Source organism: Ptychodera flava, chromosome 6 (assembly GCF_041260155.1).
Source record: "Ptychodera flava strain L36383 chromosome 6, AS_Pfla_20210202, whole genome shotgun sequence".
Classification (NCBI taxonomy): Eukaryota; Metazoa; Hemichordata; class Enteropneusta; family Ptychoderidae; genus Ptychodera; species Ptychodera flava.
Window position 1 is genome coordinate 3,488,643 of NC_091933.1, and position 26,358 is coordinate 3,515,000.

Sequence of the window (26,358 nt, forward strand, 5' to 3'; positions counted from 1 at the left end):
TTGTTACAATTTGAATGAAACTTTCAACAATTTCAAGTAAACTTTGAAAGGTCCCGACTGCTTGTACGGTAAACTGTGATAATTGCTTTAAGTACAGCAGGGAATATTGAAACGTTGTGACTTTCAAGCTCCAGTTTTCATTATCTGACGTCATTCACTAGTTCTTTTACGTCCAATCCTCATACATTTAAAACCCATTTTGAAGTCATAACTCAACAGAAGCACGTGACTCTCAGTTATAGCTGCGCTGTCGGGGTCTATTGAGGTTTACTGCGGTAGGTCCGCGCGGAGAATTCGCGCGTATTCACGGTCCACATTCGTTGCAGGGTACTCCGCCTGTTAATAAAAAAGTGTCGGTGTGGTCACTTGTACGACTCCATTTCCCAGTGCCCGTATTTTAGCGAAAATAAAAGAACGTCCGAGTACGGCATGATAGGGAAGTGATTGAATTACTTGCCGCAAAGACTAAATTATAGCATTTAACAGCTAGCTGCAGGGAGGCATGCAACTGCGGCTTTGTTGTATTCTTTTGAATACAATAGTTTTTACTTCGATTCAAGCCTGTCAGATGCCAAAAGAATGGAGACAAAAAAGTCAATTATCAATCCGCTAAATAATTAAACAAGGCAGGATATGTATAACTTATTTATGGTTATTTAGTGTACAATGTACTGCTGAGAGTCAACACTATTTCCTTCTCATCCATAAAACTTTTATTCAGTAATCGACTGCAAAATTGCCATTTATTCTAACGTCGATCTAAATAATTATTTGTGAGTATAAGTTTAAAAACCGTATACGAGAGCAGGCACGTTCTCAACCTCGATGTCGGCTTTTCCTCGCCTCACATGATTCGGACGAACGAAGGTATATGGCCCTACAAAATCGTCCAGGCCCTCAACCATGTTGTCAGGACTTTTGAATCATCAACAACATAAACGTCGCTGCAGCTAAAGATGATGCCTATATTCTTAATGTATTTTTTTTCGGTGTTTTGATAATAAAGCACGATTTACAGTTCTCTTGTTGATATTATTGCTCCCGGTAATATTTTCATGTAATTTGATGGTGTTAGTTGTGTAGTTTGACGCAACGACGACACCAATAACGATGATGATGATGATGATGATGATGATGAAGATTTGTATGTACTAGCTCTTTGAGTGGTGTTTAAATCGCGCTATCTCAGATGGTCACATGACCACTTGCAACAAATCAGCTTTGTCCTCAACACGATATCATGGCTTGCCGCCTTTTTCTCACACTGTTTTGTCACAGCTGAGGCTGCTGGTGTCTTTCACCCTCCCACCCATCCTCTGTAATAATGACGTTTTGAGCTACTTTGAGCTCTCTTTTGCACAAGTTCAGGGGCAGTAAAGTGTTAGTTTAGTAGAAGTAGTATACAGATAGTTAATAAAACCTCCTTTGAACCAAACTTGGATATGTGTCTGTGACTGGGTGATTTAAAACTGCTTAAAGATCAGGAGATAGTGAATAGACAGATCTTACTGATTATTTCGGTTGTATAATGCTTGAAACGACAAACTGTCTCTGAATGGGGTTATAGTCGTGTCTCCTACCTCTTTGTAAATATATTGACGCTAATTGCAATGGATTAGACCTGATACCTCATGAAATTTTATGCTGTCTCGCAGATAACCATTTCTTCGATTAAAGTTTTGCAGATTGCCTCAACCCTTCACGCTCACACCGACGTATATGAATACGCATCAGTGTTATCAGTTGCTGTGTCGATGTTAAGCATTGGAATAACCTCTCTCTCTCTCTCTCTCTCTCTCTCTCTCTCTCTCTCTCTCTCTCTCTTTCTCTCTCTCTCATCTTGCAATTCAATTATTTAATTTCTTGATGTTGTCAATCATGAAATGTGTAAACTATGAAATGCGTACACAATCTAAGTTTGAACAGGTGAACAAGGTGAATCAGTGTTGATAATGATGACTCAGTTACTAACAAGTGAAGATGGCTGGCGTTGGTGAAATTTAATAAAACGTAATTAAAAAATTTACATGTAACACCATTTGGCTTGCAAAGATTGTATGTGGAACTACCGAGTATATGGTACATTAGGAACTCCTATTTCACTCAAAACTGTGGCGATTTGTCATTTAACTTGTCACCAGAGGTCAAAAACTAGCTTGTAAGAAAAAAAACTATTTCGGAGTAGTCAAATTGATTATAACATGTTTTCGAAATCTCTTTTCAGAAGAAAAAGTGGCCATTACTTTCGCTGTTGCTTGAAATCGTTCATCACTCACATGGATGGTTATCCCACGGGACGAATGATGTTGTGTTTCCAGGTTTATAGATATGTTGTTTAATTAAAAAGAGCTTGCCATGTAGTCCTTGGAGACTCCAAACATGCACTTTCCTATTATTTAAACGTCAACGGCAGATCTCATGCGGTGTATAGATTTTTTTCTATCTGCTTTTTTAATCAAAACTTTTCAGCAAGTTCTATCTTGAGCGTCAAAAATCCCGATGGTATATGAAACATTAACCTCATTCTGGACGCTCTGCAGATCGACAAAAAATGTACGGGCGGCAAATTCAGCCACACGCACGATTATGGAGACGGTTCAAACGAAACGAGTTCTTCCATCACAGTATATGCACAGACCGGCGTTCCATTGACTCTTTTCATGTTGGTGTGGCGTCATTGCATTAAGAAATATTGGTTGTATTAATTCTGAGCGCGGTTTCTCCATTGTCCTCGCGCTGAACGAGCTGGGTATGATAGTGACATGAAAAATGGAGTTGTTTTGTGCTGGGAAACAGCTTGTCGTTAGTGTAGCTGCGTCTCGTCAGGGCATGCTTTCTATAATAGCAGCCTTCTGTTGGGCAGAGAGCAGTGTTACCATTTTTGATCTACAGTACGAACGAACGCATATCTGCATTTAAAATGAGTTCGAACAAAGAAGGTACGTCACGTATCCGGGGAAAAAATAATATAGGCACAAATATTCTGGGAAGACTATGAAAATTCTAACGGCAGCAGTAAATTGTCTCCTACGTCAGCATAACTGCACAGTTTGTACTAAGTTACAGTATTTAACATTTCCTACCCGATGCCAACTACCTCACCCCACCCTCCATAAGATAAAAGATTTAGAACTTCTAACCATTAAAAGCCCATTACTTATATCTTTTTATGTATTTTTCCAGTAAGATGGTTTGAAATCAAATGAAACTTATGTAAAAGTGCTTACCGAATGTGACCACAGAACGATTTTCTGACATTGGTGACGAACGCACATTTTAGATTTTAACAAAAAAATCGAGTTGCAACTGAAATATGGCCACCGCAAACATGTGAGCGTCTGAATTAAATCGACCAAACTCCACCAAGGATTGGAGTACTAACATTTTCAAATAACGGAATCCAAAACATTTCTCACAGGATTAGACAGAAGACAAAAAGATACAGCCGATGTGGCTTTAACGAAGGTGGCGAACGATGGCTTCAATCACGGCGTCGTGCAAGTTTAAGCTGAAAACCGAAGTTAACTACTGCCGAGCAGCCATTCATCTGATGGCCTCAAACTTTAAAGTTTCTTGTATTGTGCGCTCAAATAGCCTGATTGAAATCGCCAAGAAGTGACTGTATCAAACGAGTTTGGCTGGCGGTTGATTTTCAATGGACTTGCCATGTACAGATCTGCTATCGCGGACAAAGACTTCGAAATGAACCAATTTTTGCATCAACCGCATACAGAGTATAATGAATTTCTATTTATCTCTCACAGCCAACCGAGGGAATTGATCAAAATGCGTCCTTTTTACAGAGAAAGGTTTGGGTATATAGATAGTAAATTAGGGGTCGCGAGGAGAGAAACGTGTTAATACTCCAGAGAATGCTGCATAGAATTATGTCAGTTTTCAAGCATAAAGAATCTTGATTAAAAGGCATCGGCGACCATTGTCTGTGGCGTTTACGTAAGTGTCTGGAGATTTTAAGATGGCGACATTTTCACCTGCGATAGAAGTCAGTATAAATAAAGCCAAATGCAAAGACAGTTCCGACGGTTAAATTTTCTTTTTGCTTCTGTTTTTTAATCTTATGAATGTTTTACGGACTGTTGAATTGCTGTGCTAGCAGAGCGGAGGAAAGAAATCAAATAGCTTGTGATGGTCTTTGCGGTAATTTCTGTGTCAAAGGTACTTGGCGTCAAATGTTCAAAACGCATACAAGCGATACAATATCTGCAACACATATAGCTGCCACGGTTCTGCTGCGTTGATAGCCGCTTACCCATATACAGAGTACATCTTTCTTCAAAGTAAAAATTAATACGACCGATGATTACTATATTGTCGGAATCATTAATTTTCCTAAATTAGCTGTGATTTTCCCTCGAGATACAGCGCATTTTTACCCCTTTTAGTCTATAGTCTGTGAAATCAGGCTTTGCGTGACCTTATACTCATATCAGGTGACTCAATATGAAATTTTCACCTATAATCTTTCCAAATTGAGTGCTATTTTTACCATTGACGGTCCACACTGCTATAAACCCTTGAAGAGTGATTCAGAAATTCAAATTAAGCAATAAATACGTCCTGAAAATTGATAGAGCTTTCGGAAAATCTGAATTGACTCGTCATTCAAGGCTGACCATTGACTCCCAATATCAGTAATATACCCTATTTCGGACTTGGTTGTAAAATCAAATTTTTGAAGGGTCGTGGCACTTCACTACTATTAAGGAATGCGATTACATACACGGATCTTCTATCAGGAATTTGAGTTTTTCGCCATAGAATTTATGTTGGGTCTCATTGCAGCTGTATACGCTATTTCATGTGTTTTCTACGTCACCGTACTGTCCATTACAGCGTCTTCATACAGGTACCCAATAAATCTGGTGTAAATCAAGGTCAAACGTTTTTGAAAGAGACAAAGTGATATTACTATTATGATATCCCATCGATCAAATGTTGAATTTAAAGCAAGTTTTTTATATCAAGAGATCCATCACGCATAACTCTGTCATTCTGTCAGAGGATGTCTCTGGGAATTAAATAAATAAGACTTGACGGATATGACCTACATGTTTTCCATATCCCTATAGGGATCGTGCTATGATTTTATTGCATGGTGATCGGTGTAACCCTACACATGAGTGATAGCAACATAAGTAGTCTGGCCAATTACTGCAAACCATTTATACACATGCAACAACATAATTTAAACATTTATGGTGCATTGTTCAGATTGTTAGGAAATAAATAACTGTTTTGCCTCAATGATATGTCTATTGACAGCTGTATGTTTTTAATATACGTATGTATGATGTATGTGTCTATCTGACTGCCTGCCTGTATGTATGTATGTATGTATGTATGTATGTATGTATGTATGTATGTATGTATTTTTGTATGTATGTATGTATGTATGTATGTATGTATGTATGTATGTATGTATGTATGTATGTATGTATGTATGTATGTATGTATGTATGTATGTATGTATGTATGTATGTATGTATGTATGTATGTATGTATGTATGTATGTATGTATGTATGTATGTATGTATGTATGTATGTATGTATGTATGTATGTATGTATGTATGTATGTATCATAGTAGCCTGACAAACGGTCATAGTACAGATATGGGCATGCGCATTTGTCGAATCTAGCGTTACCCAGTAACCAACGTTTATAGTCATAATAAAGAAAAACTCATTTGAGCGAATATTAAAATGCATATCCGTAGAGCATGACATTTGCAGTTAATAAAGGTCGATGAAAATGAGAATTTCGGCAAATTCTTTGCCCTTTGGGCAATTATCAGCTTTGCGTGTACTGCGATTTAGAAATAATGAGTGATATGAAGTGAACCATACCATCAACGAATGCTTCAAAGTGATTCTGGACACGCCAGAACTAAAAGGTCTTAATGAGGTAGATCAATGCGTCACTTTTTAGAGTTTGTTAGGTGGCTCCTAAAGGCTTAGTGAGGAATTCATACAAACTTATGCACAAACTGATGAACTATAATCTTACCCACTAACCCTACAGGTTAAATCAACATTGACAACTTTTAACCAATAGCATCTGAGAAAAAGGGGGTGTATCCCCTACCTTGTTGCTGATTGGCTAAATTGCCCGAATTACTTATCTTTTCTAGTTCTCCATAAAGTTTTCATGAAAATTTACTTAATGATATCTATAAGCTTTCGTTACACTCTTCCAAGGCCATGTCCACAAAAATTGAAACATTATGCTACTATTTTTTCCGAAAATGAAAACGCGGTTGTACAACCTGTCCCACTGAAATGTACCTGTATGTGTAATATGTAAACATGAAACCACTTCAACTACATACAGTCCAAACAAATACTGTAAACGATTAGTAAACATTTTGAATGCACATGCCGACAATACTAGAAGGCATGGCTTTTACACATGACGACCTTGGTGTTATATATCGATGGACGGATTGATTGATTGATCGATTGATTGATTGATTGATTGATTGATTGATTGATTGATTGATTGATTGATGAATGAATCGATGGATGGGCGTGGCGTGTAAGTGGCTGTGTTTTTGTATATATGTATGTTTGTAAGGATGAGTAAATGTAAGGAAAGAGGATGAACGCTTAGATGACTAGATGCATGAATGGATGGAAGAATGGAGACAGACGGATGATGGATTGATGGATTCATGCATGCAGTAATGTAACTGTGTATTGATATCTGTGCGCATATCCGTGTGTATATATGCGTTTTGTTATGCATCTGTGTGATGTGCTTATTTGTGATGATCGCGAGAAACAGGCTTGTCGATCAATTAGCAATGCACAGTTTAGGCAACCAACACTCGTCAAATGAATCAGATCTAGCATTCTTCACACGATCACCAGCGTATTCTTATAAAATTATTGAAATTCATCGCTATAGGTCACTGCACTCTTTACGGCAGAAATTTTCACAGCATTAATAAATAATGCTAAAAGGCTTGCGAAGAGTAACATGAGACCCCTTTTACAGCGAAAAATATGAAACCGAAGATTGCCGGTTCAAAAATATCTCCTAGCTGAATGGCATAGTCTAAAAAACGAGATTATGTAACTATTAAAACTGTTGTCAACACTCTGCAAACTCATGCAAATATTTTGTCATTATTTCTTTACGTCTTAGCGGGTGTCAAAAGTTTCAAAAATTTAGTCAAAATATCAGATTGACACATGAGTTAATATACTGAACAAAAAGACTGTTGAGCAATGTTGATGTTTTAGAACCAATATCATCCGATTGATTACGATGAGTTCACGATCTTGTCCATTAGTCGAAACATATTTACCAGCCGAGATTGCTTACTGATCATATTCTGTAAGGGCTTGACAGTATACATGTATTTGAAAATATAAACAAGAAAAATGGCGCATTCGTTAATGAATACGACATAGGAAACAAATTTTTCAGCTTGCTTGCCATATATAATGTGATTGTACGTAGTATGCAAATAACTTGTATGGTATCGGGGTTTTTCGTCGCCTACGTAATGTGAATGGACATGGGTGTACACACTGGCCTACTTAACGCCACTTTATAAGGCTGTCTGTTTCCATGGAGACAGGCACGATCTGTGTGCAAGAACAGTAACGTAAGGCGTTTTTTTCGAAAACTTAACAACTGTCATTATATTTACAACGTCCGGTACGTTTTTGGGTACTGTCAAATGCCTGATGCAAAGAAATTCTTTCACTAGTGAGTTCTCGGGTATTTCCTTTCTGCGTAAAATTCGGATTTAAATTTAGGTAATCCGCTCGACAGTTAAAAAACGCAATTTTGGATCGCATGAATGATTGCTCAAACTTTCGTCCGTCGCCGTAAACATACTACTTTGTATTTTCCTTCTAATTGTGAGAAATGTCATTTTTCTGAGTTTAATAGCACTGCATTCAAATCGCCAAATCACCGATGCGTCCGTTATAAAAATACGCACGTGCGTAAAATTAGAAATTAGGTCAGCCTAGATCTGAGTTTGCCTGTACGAAATTCGTCAAACACCACATTTGCATCAACGCCATACATCTCAGTGTCTATCGCATGTGACCATTCCGTAAGATGTTTCTAGACTGTGTATCCGTGCCGTCCTAATCAGGATTCATTGCTTGGGAAAAATCCCAAAACTGTTGCAGTGACTTAGGGTCAACCACTGAAACATTTCTATTGCATTTCTGGTGTCAAAGCACATTATCTATGCAGCTGTATGAATCAATTGTACCATGTTTTAGAAGGGCTTATGTGTACAAAGTCACTGGCTTGGTCTGTTCACGTCATTCTATTGCTAGATTTTGCCTTGCGGTGACAACGTCGTCTTCCTTTGACAATCTATGTCGATTTTGTTCCTAAATAAGTCATTACAGTATTTTGCATATTGAAATATACTCATAAAATGGTTGAAAAAATATACCTCAAACAACGTCCTCGAAAGGTACATATAGGTCAGAAATCGATGGGATATTTATGATATCGTATGCTAACGTCAGTTTCTGACAACGCAGTGCAGATCTCAGTGTGCGGTACAGGGAGGCTACAGTTCAGATCTTGGCGTAGTGTGGCACAAGAACATTATACATTTGATGTCCACAAAGTCGTTCATCGATATTCTTTACGGTTATGATGATGTTCAGAAGTTAGTTCGTTTATTCTTGACTTAGTAAACCTGCTAAAATAGTATGCGCATGTTCAGCAATACAAATGAAGATGGTGTTATAAACATCCGCGAATGTAGCCCGGGGTACTCTTAGATTAGGCTCTGTGGGCACGTCCACCCGTCCATAGCAATTTCTCTGACATGTCCGAAACAAATTTCTTATAACCTAATAGAATAATACACAATGATGTACTTATACATCTCAGTTTGTTTTGCAATGAAATCCAACATAACCATCAGCAGGTCGTTTTGTATCATTTTTGTTTCATTATTTTCTGTCACTTTATTTTCAAGACGAGTAGAAAACTGATTGGGAGTATGTTCTACCCGTCACCGAAATTTGTTCCACGTTCTCCTGTGTATAGACAACCAAACTATGTAAATAAATGAACTTTTTCCATTTCTAACAAGTGCAACTACCAACCTCACATGGGTATGTTCTAGCCACATCAGCAAAGAGTCCATTTCACTGAAGAGTTTTCAGTTTATAGCCCCACTAACTGTCACTCTTGAAATTTGTTGACCTCAAAATATCTTCCTATTCTCCCCTGATTTTCTCTGAATTCTACCCTCTGAAGGGATATGGGCTTTTACTGCATTAGAAAACATTCATTTGTGAAAAATGTGACGAGTAAATTCAAATTTTAATGGTCATTTTGATTTCCCGACGTTTTCAAAAATTTGTGATATCACAAATGAAACAGAACATACAGTGTCACGGTTGAAAGCATTCAACTTCACTCCTATATGCATTACATCGGACTACTCTACTACTCTGTGCAGTTTATATGAAAATTTCAGCGCAAATATGCATGGTATCCACGGTTTTTGCTTTTTCCGCATAGGGCTGCAATTTAATGTTTGTGCAATCGCAGTGTAATCTTTATCTTGTTCAAAATTGCATACAGTCCCAGCGTGCAGTTAATAATAAGTGTATACACTTACCTGAATTAGTACATTCTCACAACTTATTTTAGATAGCAAGTAAAATCATAAAAATAATGCTAAAAGATACAGCTAGTGATCATGAGGCTTTAACTTTATTGGCAGCTGGAAGGCGTGACTGTGTTTTCCTATCTGTATTTTAGCATCTGCTCCAGTACACTGCAGATCACGATTCGTGGCCTTTACCACCTACTGACATCTGTGTCCAGGAATTGCCTTTCGGGACTCAACGATAATTACCGAACGTCTATTTCAGATGGGTCTAGGTTGGACAAGGTTAAACAAATCTGTGTTAGGAAAACATGTCTTGCCTTGTATACAATTACGTGCAATTACGTGATTGGGAATATTAAAGCGTCTACAAGTCAGATATTTGTACGTAGGTGGTGTAAGATTCAATTATCTCGAAAAAGGGCAGACGGAAATAAAAATATCAAACAGACAGACACTCAGATGGACGTATATCAGACTAGAACGTGAGGCCCTTGAGGAGGAGGATCTGTAAAAGTATAGGTCTCTGGTTTCCTGTTAATTCCGATGAAAATCAATACCGGAAATGTCTGGGAAACGAAAAGTCAATATTTCTATACCAAAACGAACTAAGAGCTTTACTGCAAAATATTCCTTAGCTTAGTATCATTTGCACTGAGAAATTGCTACTATACAAATTTCATGACAACAAAGATGGTAAAAACTGGCATCTTTCGATTCACTGAGCAAAACGCAATGACCTGTATTTCTACTATGGTTATATTCGTGCATTAATTTATAATTTGCTCTTTTGTTTTACTATGACACATTTTGCCATTTCATCTCATTTCTGTCTTTCCACTGCACCCCTGGAGAAAACAGTGTCTGTTACACCCCGCATTTGCAGCAGCCTTAAACCTAAAGGAAATTCATTGAGACTTTGGATACGCACATGAACTCAGTAATTTTCAGTTTTAAGTTAAATCGGTGCAGATCTCGTAAAAGTTTGCTGTATTTGGAATTGTGACGTACACGAAAAACTTCAAAGATGTGGCATGACACATAATCGAATTCACACGACACGCGTGACCACTTACACACCCCGGATATGACGACACTGCCACAACACCTGTGAAGATATAGACACGATACAGATGGAGCATATCAAAACTACACCTGTGGCCACACATTACGTGACCACATGGGCTCAACACGCGTGACCCCATAGACGCGTCATATGAATTCACTTACCCGCTATCGAAATCAGATGCATGTGACCAAAAAGACATCACCATATACTTATGGCCACAACGACACAGAGCGTGTATTTTGAAATGAACAAGGCACTAACGACAAATAAATAACGGCAAATGTCCATCACGTAGCTAATGCCCGCAGTCCCTTCATCAAGTAAATGAACCTGAAATTCACAGAAACAAGATTGTCCGTGCCGTTCTATCCCGTTTCACGAGAAGTTATGTGAATATTGAATAAGGATCCTTGCCAATTGAAATCAATCAGCTTTAATTTGAGGAAAGAGTAGCGTATATACATTAGTGCAGACGCCTGGACATGCAAGGCAGTAATCAATAGAATCTGCGTTATGATTAAATATAGATATATAGCATGGCCGAGTACTTTCAAATCACATTTTGTGTCCGTGTTTTCACTTGATGCGTTGCATGTCTCAGAGTATTTTCACAACTCTGTGAACAGACAATCCGGAAACCACTGCACCGCGTTTAAGTAAGTGGAGCGTTTCGTTGAGAATCATAATTGCGTTTTATAAAGCAATGAAATGATGCGTGACTGGTAGAGAATCTCCGACATCAGACGCTGTAATCATTGTTGTCTGTTCCGATCAAGTTAATTACATAGTAATTACCTCTAATTTGTGTCATCAAAGATATGACATGCTTGAGTAATCCTTCGGACTCCAGTAAACATTAGCCATTGTACAGTGTGAATCGATTTGTAAGCAGAGGTTCACCCAATCACAACAGGCCCCGCCAATGCAGGCTTACGCACCTTTTCATGTCGATCCGATTCATATACGATGTTGATTGGAAGGTATCCATTCTTTATGTTCTTTATCAGTATTTTGTTCTTCACTATATGACCGTTGTGGCTGTTTTTCGAAGTACATGTATATATACATGTATTACATACTGTACATACATATACATACATACATACATACATACATACATACATACATACATACATACATACATACATACATACATACATACGTACATACGTACATACGTACATACGTACATACGTACATACATACATACATACATACATACATACATACATACATACATACATACATACATACATACATACATACAAACTGACGGACTTGATGGGAGACATACAGACTGAAAAACAGTCAGAAAAACAAACAGACAGACAGATGGGACTGACGCTAATATAAGTCAACAGTGGCACGTACTGTCGCTCAAACTTAAATCAACACTAAACCATTATACATAGTGCAAAGGTGTGAGCTTATCTTAACATTATTGGGATTTAAACTCATAAGAGAGATAGAGAAATTTGCTTATTCAGTTGTAAGCCCGCCTGTTACGTTGAATATTCATCAGATAAAATTGATTAAGAATACAACACAAATAAATTTGCTCTCAAAGTTCAGTTGCTCTGTACTGAGCACCGTGTTGAGAGTTTGTTGACGTAACGTGGTTCAGAGTGAAGGTTGGGTCTCTCTGACAGTAGACAACCCGAAGCACATTTTCAAGAAAATATTTCAAAAACATTTCATAATCATACCGTACCTTTCAATGATCAGGCTTTTTGGATCGCCATTTTTAATTTCAACTGTTTCCTTTTCCCATCTTTCATAAGCAACGAAGAGGCGGTCTTTTAAATTTCAAATATCTGACCAAGGTCAAGTAAAATGTCATTCTCTACCCTATCGTTTTGCCATGGTACGACTAACACTTCAATGAGCAGACAAAGAGCGAGATTTCCAGACTTTTTATTCGGAAATACGGACAACATTACATGTAAAGATTAGACTTCATCCATAACAGCTTTTTGCGGCAATTTTCACATCCTCTTTTTCAGATACCGCAGATCAGCTATGCATCAACAAGTTCGGAGCTGAGCGACAAGAGTCGATATGCCTATTTTTCGAGGGTTGTACCGCCGGACTCTTATCAAGCACAGACAATGATCGATGTGGTGCAGTCGTTTGGATGGCAATATGTGTCGACCGTGGCTTCGCAAGGCAATTACGGTGAAGGAGGTGTCGAAGCATTTATGCAACTGGCGAAGGAAACAGGTAGGACGTTTTCACATTGATAAAACGAGGTAAACAGACCTACATCATTCATTCTTAAGATCTTATAGACCTAGATTATTCACACATACATACATACATACATACATACATACATACATACATACATACATACATACATACATACATACATACATACATACATACATACTGACATACATACTGACATACATACATACTGACATACTGACATACAACTCACATACATACTGACATATGCCCATAAACAAAGTATCTTATATATGTGTATGTTTGTGTCTGTTTGTGTGTATGGATATAAGGCTTCCAATTCGCAAACCCTATTTTGCTCTCAAGCGACAAATTATTCAAACAGTGAATAGACGTAATACAACTATCCTAATCTGTCCTATCTAGGCATGGTTTCATATAACCGAGATTTTCTTACAGTAGTAAACTGCTATTCAATCCAGTTAAATACTATGCAGTTTAGTGTGTGAAAGTTACCATGGATGCGTTGTTTGAATACTATTGCGTAGTAAAGCAGACCTATGTTGGCAAGTGTTACACGCCCAGAACTTCTCAGAAACACTTTACCGAGTATACAAAGTGATAATATTTCAGGACTTAATGTTTTCAAGTCTGTTTCCACATGAGAGAGATGTCCTTTGGAACACAGATAATACTGATGTGACACAGTCGAGCACCTCGCATGATAGATCAAATAAATTCTCCCCTGTATACAATACATAATATGCAGGGCGAGTTCATTTTCAATCTGAAATGATGTATGAGTTCCGGTGCGTTAATTGTAGGTTTTGATTTATTTAGAAATGAGAACAGAAGACACGACCATCGCGCATGAAAAATTCATTAATTTTCCTTACAAAGTGAATCCACACAATATGATTCATTGTCCTAGTGTTACCGCGCAGAACATCGACACTGTTGTATCTTGTGACTTTAACCGACGACAAGGGGTTACCATACTTGAATTAAATTTAATACAACGATAAGAATCGCATGGCGTTTTTATCACCTTTTATTTCGCACGATTTAAGCCGGACCGATGGCAAAATGATGAGAACAGAACAAATTAAACAAATATGAAGATCATAAAACAAAAATATTACTGTATGAAGAATCAGGAATTCATTCACGGTGGTAGAGAAATTGTGTATTTAACACCGGCTCATGTATTTTGGGTTTCGCTCATTTAGTTTTTGCTGAGTCATCACAGTCAAAATTCGATTATTAGAGGAAAGAATGAAAATATGTTGCAGCATTGGTAAATCTACCGATAGATCAAGCAAATATATCATTAAAAACGTTATTTGACATTATTTTTCTTTTTTAATCAAACTTTTCAGTTAAATGACATTAGCAAAAACTAAATGAGCGAGACACAAAATACATGAGCGGGTATTATTTTTATGTCACTTCAATTAAACCAAAGTATGACCAAACATGTTTTTCAAACTTTGTCGGCGAACGCACAACTTAGATTTTAACAGCTAAAACTTTCAAGTAGCAACTCCAATGTGGCCGCCACAAATATACGGGTACGTACCTGAATTTAATCTACAAAATCCATCACCAAGGATTGAAATAGGGACATTTTCAAATGTGGCTCAATAACGGGAATCCAAAATATATCCCCGAAGATCGGGTGGTATTTTTTGCAGAGTAAAATGCAAGAGAATACAGCAGCGGAGCTTTAAGCTGTCGTTGTATTGATAAAGGCTTTTAAACGTTGTATCTGGTATACACATGAATGCACCTCTGAGATTTTTTTACGATGTATATTGCGGACGGCTGAACGGCTACAAAATAAATCCCCTCTGACATTGTCTGAGTTTATCTCTCAAACGCCTTCTCGTTAACTTGAGATGAATTAATGTCCTCTGTTTCACCTCTGTGTAAATAGAAAACGTGTTTAAACCCCCGAGTTTACTTCAAGGAGATTTATGTAAACAAATGTTAGCTTAGTTGAGTGAGATACAAGTATGTGTCATTTCGTCTGTATTATAGTTGTACAGATCACTGGCATTATGGCTCAGTGACCCATACAAAACTTCGTCTAATATTACATAAGCCCAAAGTGAGATTTTCGTCAACTGTCAACTCTCTTGCAAAAGTTTGTGGTATCTTGGTTGGTGTATTTATTGACATTGTACATTAACGCACGTAGTTTACAGGTCGCAAAGCACAACACAATGTTTCAAAATAACGGTGTGATATCGGAAGAAACGATATCCTATGATAGGTTATGTTACAATATAACATCATAGATAATGATAGAAAAGAAGTGAAAATATACGTGAGATGGTGTGATGTGATACAATTTCATGTGATATGATATTGATGCCATTTGTGAATGACATAACATGACATGATAAAGTTGATTTTGACGTATATGACATGATATGACACGATATGATATGATATGATATGATGTAATATGATATGATATGATATGATATGATAGTGCATATATTAGAGCATGGTATGATATATGCAATTACATGCCCATTATAAGATGTTTACTATAGCTGTCAGCAGTTTGGTAATGTGGTTCGATCAAGCGCTTACATACCGGGATGTCCAGCCTTTAAGAGGATTCTGAAAGCTGTTTACGCGATGGCAATGAATGTGTTTTTGAGTATACGCTGTCCTGTGATCAAATGTTTGAACGAATAACGACCCAAGAATAATTCAAAATTATAACATTCTGTAAATCTTAACATCATGTTTTACGAAATGTATCTTGACCTGTCGCTGTCAATAAATATAAGATACACGGCACAATGTATCTCTTAAAATACAAGGATTTACACTATGTCTGACAGATCCCTCAGAGAAACGTTTTAACGACATACAATCTATACATTTATATTCTTCAATACCTCCCTGTAATTCTCAATCTGTTCGTCCTATCTCCTTTTCGATGATGATGATGGTGATGATACTGACGATGATGATGATAATGATGATGACGACGACGATGACGAAGAAGATAACGATGACCATGATGATGATGATTATCAATTATTATTATTATTATTATTATTATTATTATTTTTATTACCGATGTTAGTGGAGACTGTGGTGTGTTGTTACTTTTTTGTTTTTTTTGTTGTTGTTGATATACTCTATTTGTACAGAGTAGTCATAATTACATAGTAGTATTCCGTTTTACATCAGAGCAGCCTTAGAAAAGATCCAAATTCCTTTCTCGGTTTCTCCCCTCTGTCTGTCTGTCTGTCTGTCTGTCTGTCTGTCTGTCTGTCTGTCTGTCTCTCTCTCTCTCTCTCTCTCTCTCTCTCTCTCTCTCTCTCTCTCTCTCTCTCTCTCTCTCTCTCTCTCTCTCTCTCTCTCTCTCTCTCTCTCTCTCTCTCTCTCTGTACGTAGATTACACCTCAGATTACCGTTTATCTGAGATAAGACTTAGGGGCGACCAAACTTCCGTTAGCTCCGAAATGATCACAGAGGCGAGGCGACGCATATGTGAACATTGTGATCCTATTAACTGAAAAATCTATCATCTGCTAGCCGGTGTTCTCAATTTTAATCCATCCTTCCGGATTACATTTTGTTATATCTTTGGGTAAAGTGTGCATATAATCATGCTTACTCTATCGAGACACCTTCCATGAGCACACCGATTTCAATCATAAATGCAAAACACGTCGATTTCTTTTCCAGAAAATTTGACCAGTCATGCTGTCGATGGTACGGGAAAAAGAAACGTTGTTAGGTTCCTCTAAGTTTAAAATGGAGAAGATATTTCATCGCCGATTTCTTCTGCACATGTTTTGACAGATTGTGAGACAGTGTTTCCAAGAATACAGTACATGCATCATTCATGCATAGTGTCCAAGGCGTACACCGGTAACACTGCCTTGAAATCATTAATGTATGAATCAAATTATCCATGTATGAGCTACCTCAGACTGAATTAATATGCCTTGCATGACACGTTCTGTCAGAAATACTTGATGGGGCACTCAAAATGCTACTTTTTTGTGCAGACAAGGGTTAAATCTTTGGCAAGAGAATAATCAGTGACTTCACGCTGTTCATTTCAGCTTTTAGATTTCAAATCGTCTGTGTTCACTTATTGCCTGAATTCAGTGGGCCGTGGCATACCTTGTAATCAGTGTCTGAATGTCTTAATACAATTTAAATTGTCGCCTTTCACACTTGGCTTGAATACCTTGGCATGAACTACTTCTTTAGATGCATTAAAATGGATGCCAACCAGAAAACGGATCATTTATTGGTCCTGTACACAGAATGGAGTCCTGTATCTAAGTTAGTGAAAAATGAAACTCTTGCGAGGCTGACTGAGTTTTTAAAATGATTGAAGACAGCTCCTAGAAAAAATGCAAATCAAGTTGATATGATGAACGATATTATCAAGGACGAGACAAGTAAAGAGAGAACCCAAAATAATTGTGTCGACATTGATAGCAAATTTAAGAATGATCTCATCAAATAGAATGTCGGTATCTGAACGATATGTATAGTCAGGATCGGAAAGAGTCGAATTTTATACCCAAAATGCAATTTGCACTGTGTAACATGGCCCCATTTCCACCTTTACCCCTAGGATCAAGTTAGTAATTGCTTAATGATCCTACTTTGCCATTCTCCACGATAACATCTACGCATGCGTAGTCTACATCGAAGATAAGGCCTATGACAGTTGTGTCCGATTTCCCGCATGGAGATTTCTTTTACTGGCACAATCAATTTCCTTGCTTTCTTCTCTAACTCCGTTCTGCAGTAAATCGGCATTGTGACTTCCCTAAACTTCAGACAGCAATCATAGACAGTGATTGAGCGGAAGGCTGTCTAACGTCATTCAACTTCATCGACTGTAAAGAGTAGACTACCCTGTGAACCTGAACTTTAATACAACTCCCGCGTTTTAACCTTGAAGAACGTAGTTTCCTATCCGTGATAAAATGGGTAATACGTCCATTCATATGCCTGTACAAATTCTGGAGATCATTTAACCAACATGCATCATTATGAATAAGGATTTGCTAAACTATGAAAATATGAATTATAGATACAATAACTTCATTCTAAGTATTGCTTACCTCCCTATCTCCCTCCCTCCCTCCCTTCCTACCAATCGACCCATCCATTCACCCACCCACCCACCACCCACCCAACCTGCAGTTATTAATTTCATCCAGTTGTGGGCCAAACTTAATGTGCTGCTATGGACATATCAGTGCATAGATAAGCGAACCTAGCAACGCATGAAATGCGGAAAAACTATTTACATGTATCTATTTTTTTCTGTGCAATAGAGAACAACGTCGAAATCCAACAAAACAGAAAATTTTGGCACGTGGTTAGGAATTCATAAAAAGACTACCTGAGGCGTAGTCTGACAGATTTTACTAGTTTCGTGTCTTTGTGACGAAATATGTGTAATCTTGTTGACGAAATCTCACAAGTTTGGTGTTAACAGAAGCGAAAAGAATCACCCAATAATCACGTTCCAAAGAATGGACTGGAATGAGTTGCATCTGTCATCATCAATCGAAAGAACGTAGCTCCAAGGTGAATATATCCCATAGCTATGTATAAAGAGAAACCCTCAGGGCGTTTCTTCTTCTTCTCCTTTAAAGTATAAACATGGAAACTTATCAGAATCTCGAACATCTTAGAATTTCTGTCATGTTGATTCCTTTCTACAAGCTATCTATTATTGGGTCAAATTCAGCTGACAAATATACATATCAATTGAATTGTATTTAACTCAAATGGTTGTTTATGGGTTTTGAATGGTTAGTTCACTGCTTTTAGAGCACCCTAGCATAACACTCTGTACAAGATTTATCGTTTCGAGGTATCAATCTCGAAATTAAAACTGTTTAATCTTTCATTCCCGGTTACCAAAATTCAATTTCCTCGCTCCATATCAATTGATCTTTTTTCTACAGCACTACCCGCCAGCTAATTTCCTCCTCGAAGAAGATGGAGACGCAGCAAATTGTGTCTTGCTGATCGAAAAGTAATCAAAATGGCCGAGCCTCGGGGTTAAATATTGGTAGGGCGACCTCGATTGGCCCTCCATATTGCTAGCTGCATTGATTGAGTTCAAACATGTGGAAAGAGTCATAAAAGAACGTGTGACCATATGGACGGTTGCAATAGGTTTACTGAGACGAAATTTGATTCGGAATAAGAAGTGTTGCCCAAATCAATTTGAAAGAGCACGATGAGTTTTAAGTGTTTACCACACTGTGTATCCATACATTAGAGCAATCAGAGAGATGTACGTGATATGTTCTTTCCATTACTCTGAATCTGACCTATCAGTGGATGGAAGGTCACCGTGGTTTACATAGCCACAGTGACACAAACAAGCAGATATTTTTCTTTCACATAAACGTTCTGAAGCTGGAGAGCCACGGATGCTTCCCCACGTCGCCAACAGCCTCGGTATTGAATCCAAGAATGCGTCTGCCGGCAAATGCCCAGGGCAAGACTGGGCAAGAGAAGTCCATATGAAACAAATCCTGTCGTCTTGTATTCAGTGCAGTGCAACGTTCGCAGGGAGCCACGCCGAGATACCGAGTATCTGCTTACCGGTCTCCATGTTGGATGGTCTATAAACAAGCAGAGTCTCGCCTCAAGGAGTGTTTGTGTCACTTCAGACATCAGAATTCAGAAAACTGTGTGACTATCTTTCATGAAACTCTAATCGATATCGGATTTTCGAATAAGTGGCATGTGTCGATATATTCTGATCAAGATTTACAAAAAAAAATATAAAAGTAGCATGATTAAATACCCAGTCACGTAATCAATTAATTTTACAGGGAATGATGGTCGTCTTGCCAAAACAAATAAATCCGCCTTTCTCGTTAATTAAATCACGACGTTCATGTTGGATGACCTGATGGTGACCTGAATTACACTGATGTTGTCTGTTGCTCATAGGTTCATGAAGCCTTAGTGTACCAATCATATCATATTACAGATTGTAAGTGACTGGGTGAAGAATGAGTGTACATAACAGATGTAGATATGACCTGGGTTTTTTTCGTATATAAAGTGTCGTATTCATGATTCTGATTATGTGGTATGTTATGACATCAAGATGGAAAATAGCAAAGAAAAGGCGCACTTTGTGGCTGTTTTGCTTTATAAGTAGCCTATCAACAAGTTTGCTCTTGTTTTATAGTATACCAATGTTTGGCATTTTTACTTGCCTTATGAGCGTCATGCGTATATGATTTACATCCTTCTGTCCACCAATTCATAGAAAAGGCTTCCCTCTACCCACCCTTGGCAATTTCGGCGGGATAGGCACTTTATTTTATGAAATTAGTATTTAACACTGACGGTCTTACAAACAAACATCGCCAACAAGGTAAATTAAAGCTGCAATATATTCTTTCAAATGACAACGAAACCCTTTGCATGCCTAATAGTAACAAGTAAAAGTATTGTGCATCTTCCGAGCGGTTAGACTCTTGTAAGAGGCTAAGAACAAGAACTGCAAAACACATCTACTTTGTTTTGAGCGTTCAAAAGACGTCCATTTTCACTTTCTAGGATACATGTTTTCTACTGTAAGGTCGACTTTCTCGATTCCGAGAAGTGCGCCTTATCTTATGGTCGATAATCGTACAAGTATGGGTCTGTCCATGCACTGGTACAAGGTTAGACTACGCCAGACTGCAAGGTCGACTTTCCTGAGCTGAAGTGAAATGCCTCTATCGCATTGAAGATGGTATAATAGAGGTTTTGATAAACCTATAAATGGTTGGAAGTTATGCAAGACTCTACGTCAGTAGAGTAAACACTTTCAAACTAAATATAACTCGTACCATGACCTCATACATCTGAAAGGGCTTAATCACAACAATCTGAACGATCTAGACGTACCATCGTTTACTTGTTTCAATGTTAATTCTCCTTATGAGTTCACCTCCCGGATTACGTTTGAAACCTTGTTCAAAATGACACAACACGGAAACACAAAATTTAATTACTTTAAATCCTTTAATCACATAAGTTATTTGAAATAGATTGGTTATTGTCATTTCAGGTTTACCAGCATTATCACAATCTTTCCGGCGATGCTTCGATGCTTTGATGCCGACATTTGCTTGTACTACGTGTGGCAGTTTCTCATCCGCACTGTTATTACCTTCTTCCATTATAACTTCACGTTTTTAGAAAAGGTCAATCAATGGCCCCTTTTTTCGCATTCAGTCTTGGAGAAAAGACAGGCCCCCGTGGTTGAGCACCTCAATATTTTCCATTGAAATGAATATTTCAATCCCATTACGATGAACCAAGCTATTTTCTGCTTGAGTGAAAACAGTTTATCGACACCCCTATGACTCATTTAGCGTGCAAAAGGCTGTGCACAGCACTTATTTCTGTTTCGCCAGACCTAAAACATGCACCTGACAACACAGCGAAAATTATCTGAAACGTAAGAAAGGAGAGACCTCGAATTGGCAATTTCTATCTGGATTAACCCACAGAGCGGTGGTATCATATTGAAGGACGCCTGGGAATAAATCCGTAGCGAAGTACACATCCTCCAAAGTGGAATTTATTTTTTTCACGTCACACTGTTTTCGATTCAGTCAATTCCCATTCTCTTAATAAAAAAGGAAGAACAACTTTCCGTCGGGAGTATTTCATTGCATTGTTCGGCTAAACGTAGAGAATATATTGAAATAACCAAATTGTCGTAAAAAAGAAACTAATTAACAGGAGAGAGAACAGCACCCAATCAATGCAGTACCGAAGAGACGTGTGTGTTGAATCCAAATGCGGCAATGGCTCAACTGAGGCCTATAGATTGCCAAAGTAATTAAACTACCGGACCTCGCTGTTCGTGAAATTATATCAGTATATTTTTACGTGAAAGACGTGTTTCAGAATACCGAACTATGCATTGTCTGCGGATTATGAGCACAGTAAGACGAGATGGAAAATGTTTTAGATGCCTGCAAAATCGTCATTTTCCCTCTGACTAGGCATTTATCGGCTGATACAAGCGACATGGTCTGCATACGTAATTAACTTCAGAGGGGCATTTCAATGGAAAATCAGTCAGTTGGCTAATGTGTCCATGTCTATCAAGCCGTTCTCATCTCACAGACTCCAATTTTAGTTTATCGGCCTTTCTCTGTGTCTTCCCATGTGTTAGAGTTTATATCTTGCATTCAGATTGCATGCGAGTGGGTGGGCTTTATTCCTTGGTCGATTTATTTCAAATACTGCTGGCAGCGGCATCACCGCTCAATGAGAAAACACCGACACCGGACCCATTCCATAAATTTACTCTACATACACGCAGACTGTAATATCGACTTTTACATCAAGCTCTGCGTTTTGGTGGTAATTTTTCTCCGCATACTAGGTAATAAAAATGATCGAAGCACTTAAATGAAACGATGGACCCAACGTTATAAAAAGTGAGCGGTAATGCTGGATACTTCAGTATCGCCGAGCAGGGATTCCCTGACAATCGATTCTTATTGAGGTGGCGACCTGTCCGCCACTTTGTTACCATGGTACAAGAAGATCAAAACTCAATGAAAACTATCAAATCACTGAATCTGAATCCTATTCTAATAACCGGTGTCTACGCAAATGTGCGGTCAGTGCCCTTACATCCGGTGAAATGATAGGCTCATTCGATCTGACGCAAAAGTAACACTGTTCTCTTTAATTGATCATCTAATGATAAAACAAACGCTAAATTATTGATTATTTGACTCTTCGAAATCGTAATTTGAATCCACGAAGTGTGAACTATCTCAAGGACGTGCGTGATGAGTACGTGTGTCTGAATTATTTACACAGTGAGTTGCTCCACAGCTTCGACAGTAAAGTGAATAACATATTTTGACGTTGAAACACGACGATGCCCTATCACACGGAGGCATTGTGGGAATGCTGTTCGCTTCTCTTAATAACATGCTTCTCCGACGAGTAGGAATGTGAAATCAAAGTATTTTCTTGTTTTCAATGGATACATTTGTCTTGCGTAGACACGGACATAAATCCATTATCTGTAAAGTGTTCACTGTGTATTCGTGGCAAAGTCAAGTTAAGAAAGGATGTTCTATTTTATGGCCGTGTCTTACCTTGACATTTTAGCCAGCGTATGCCAACGTATGAAAAAATTGGCGAATACGCTGGGTGTACGTCGAATACGTTATGGATAAGTTTTGCACAAGTTAAGGTAGTATGCGCCTCGAAAGTGAAAGACTTAAACTTTTCATTTGCTCAAACTTTCCTCAAGGAATCTTCCAACCATTCTCTTTCAAAATCAAGAATAAAAATCGGGGGTCACCGTGCAAATTTTGGAACAAGAGAAACAAATAACTCAAGATTTACCGATACTTGAAATTCAAAATGGCCGCCATTCCTGTGTTAACTCTATGGGGTAAAAAATAAATATCGACGACGATAGAAGATTTTCTATCTCCAAGAGCTTTAAAATGAGCCCCCACAAGTGGTGGATCAGAAAAAAAAAATTGGAATTTGAGAGTCCGAATATCTGTCACCGAGGTGCGTTCTACCTTAAGAGCACGCTGAAGCGCGCTGGTATACGTCGAGGTCGTCGAAAACTTTTGTGCATGCACAAAACTTTTCGAAGTATGCCAGCATATGGCTCATACGTCCCGCACACTCGGGCCATAAGTTGTAGGTAGGTTATGCGCTTGTTGATACGCGTTGACACACGTTACTTGTAAGCTACTCATAAGTCGAAATTTTACACTCTCTCGACATGACAATATAATGGTTTGTGATCAATTCAAAATATTGTCAATATCTGGCTTTCCAAAGGAAGACACAAGAGGTATGTATTGCGTTCTTCTGTTTGTTATGTTAGCACGGTGGTTGAGGACTGTGATGTTAAACTATGGAGAAAACTAAGTTCATGGGTGTGGCTAATCACTGGCATTGCTATTTTCCTTTTTAATTCTGTGTTTCTAGGGCAGAAATCAATAACAATCTACACATCAGTAAGTTTCACAGTATTTCGAATACATTATCCCCATTCAACTAATGAATGAAGTACGACAAAGTGAGTCCTTTGTGAATTGCTTTTGAATTCTTGCTGTGTTAATCAGCTAGTTCCTAGCCTATTGTCCAATAACACATTTATATGCTTAAGTAATATTAATATTGTCAAGTTTACGCCGTCCGGCCTATTGTTGATACGATATTTCAAGTCCGGACTTCAAACTAATTCCTGCGACATCCGGACATGTATTGTACAACACAAACAGAAAAAATATAATGTTGCTGTATTCACAATATACCTTTAAAATATCAAAAGCTGCCGCAGCTCTTGGTTCACATTGAAAACTACCTTCGCTACGACTTGAATGAATTCACCAATCAAAATCTCGTCGCCCCCTTTCACTATTCTTCCGTGGATTGGAAAATTTAGCTCGGCTAAATAACCCACACTTGTTAAATATAACGCTAGCTCAATCACAAGCGTTTTCACTCGCACATGGTTTAAAAAATGAATCCATTCAGGTAGTTAGATTTCGGCGTGATTGCACGGTGACAAAGACGAGAGCGCGTGACAGAATAAAAGTCGCCAATTTCTCAACCGTGATTTCACTTTGCTCGTTGACTTTAGAGTCATGCCGGCGATTGTGCCTAAAAATCTGTTTACTGTCCTCGAAAATTTACAGAAATAATTACTGTGTACAGATAACATGCCACAGCGACCATCTTTACTAGCAAACAACAATCGTGTCAATCCGCTGAAGATTCGTGTGTTACAAAGGTGTCGCGCTAGCAGAAGGAGATTATTTGTCCCACGGCGGATTTCGTGCTTTTTGAGGTAGCACGTTTTACGTTTAAGGGAGGGTTGAGCTTTGTTAAAATCAAAATTTATCTGAAAACTGACCTTTCGGTAGAGCTGTCAGGCAAAGAGTGAAACAAACTTCTACATCAGAAAGGAATACGGCAAATCTTTTGAAAAGGTTGCTTTGACAAAGGGAAAAATGGAGATTCCAGGTCGAGTCAAGCGATGACCTAGCAATTACACACCAGCTAGACTATTGAGGCAGAATCGATGTAATTAGACAACCTAGTGAGTACTCCGTCGAGATTGAAACATTTGGAAATAAGGTAGTATCCAGGCTTTAGCGTCCATTTCCGCCTCGAATATTGAAGTGTCACTATTCAAAGCTATCTGTAAAGTTTACACATGCCTGTCATTATATGTGTGCACACTGTGTTTTGCCAGTGACAGGAATCCACCTTAATGCCCTGCTTTGGGTAGATGACACAAAGAGAAGATGAAACTCTCTAGCGCACAAATTTCGATAGCGAGACGGATACTGCCATTGTGACCCATTATATATTGCCATCGAATTGAATTTTTGTTAATGTTTATCAAAAAAAATCTAAAAGTAAAACCTTTCAAATATAATGTAAATCTGCCATCACCCAATCCACTAAACTATTACTGAAATACGTAGTGTTGACGTCTACTTCTTCTATGATGCGTGTATTAAAGAGTGGGGCATTATTAATTTAATTTTTCAACAAATTTATAGGACAGCTATCGGAGCAATGACGTGGTCTGCTAGCGCGGTTTCTTTAAAGGGCGATAACTGCACTTGCTTATCATCAGGAAGGGTCTTGTTAGCAATATTTGGACCGAGCTATTAGGCTATTAAGCTATCTTCTGGTCAAATATTGCAATTTTGAAGTTAACTCGGTATGAAACATCCCCTACCCTCTGTTATCGATCAGCGAGCTCTCCTGGAATCCATGGCAACCATTGCGTCATAGGGTTAGATGAACGGATTTAACACCCGCTTTTAATTTTGATTTGAAATTGAAGGACATTAGGAATTGCGTGTGTCGGCATGCACTGAGCCGAGCATTACAGTTTCGACCTGTCCCTGATCCGAACAGATGAATGCCAATTCGTGTCGCACGTTTCCCTGTGATATTATGTCTTTTTGAGAGGCAGCATCTTACAAGAATTTGCACCAATTTGTTAGCAGAAGTAGCAATAGTTTACTTCGCTGAGTGAACAAAAGAGGGGTGGACTAACATCGAAAAAATATTTGTCGTTACAAGTGTATCGTATCACTGCGATCATTCACTGAGTATAGGCTAATGCATCAAACGAGAACGGCATTAGAGACCCCATCGCTGTCTGTGTTTGAAAGACACTTGCCAAACAAACTCATCAAGACTGCCCATGCAAGCGAACTGATTTGAACATTGCGTAGAGGATCGAACTTCGGAAATTTTATGTGACGAGCCATCAAATAATAAGTGAAAAGTTTTGAAAATGCTTACGACTGATATAATCTCTCGACCAGAGTCTTCTCGTCAGTAATATCACAGAAGTTATTTGTTTTCATTTGAAATCAATGCATCACACTTGATGTGTAAATACAAGTGAAATGAAGTGTCAATAAATGATC

General features: G+C 38.2%; 1 protein-coding gene across 1 annotated transcript in view; it reads left to right on the plus strand.

The window, feature by feature from the left end:
* The window catches only part of LOC139134609 (metabotropic glutamate receptor 6-like), a 70,696-nt gene that overhangs the window by 31,362 nt on the left and 12,976 nt on the right, over positions 1–26,358 (plus strand). Inside the window, exon 2 of the mRNA XM_070701531.1 lies at positions 12,697–12,913. Coding sequence (XP_070557632.1) covers positions 12,697–12,913 — 217 coding nt within the window. The remainder of the gene's footprint in view (positions 1–12,696; positions 12,914–26,358) is intronic.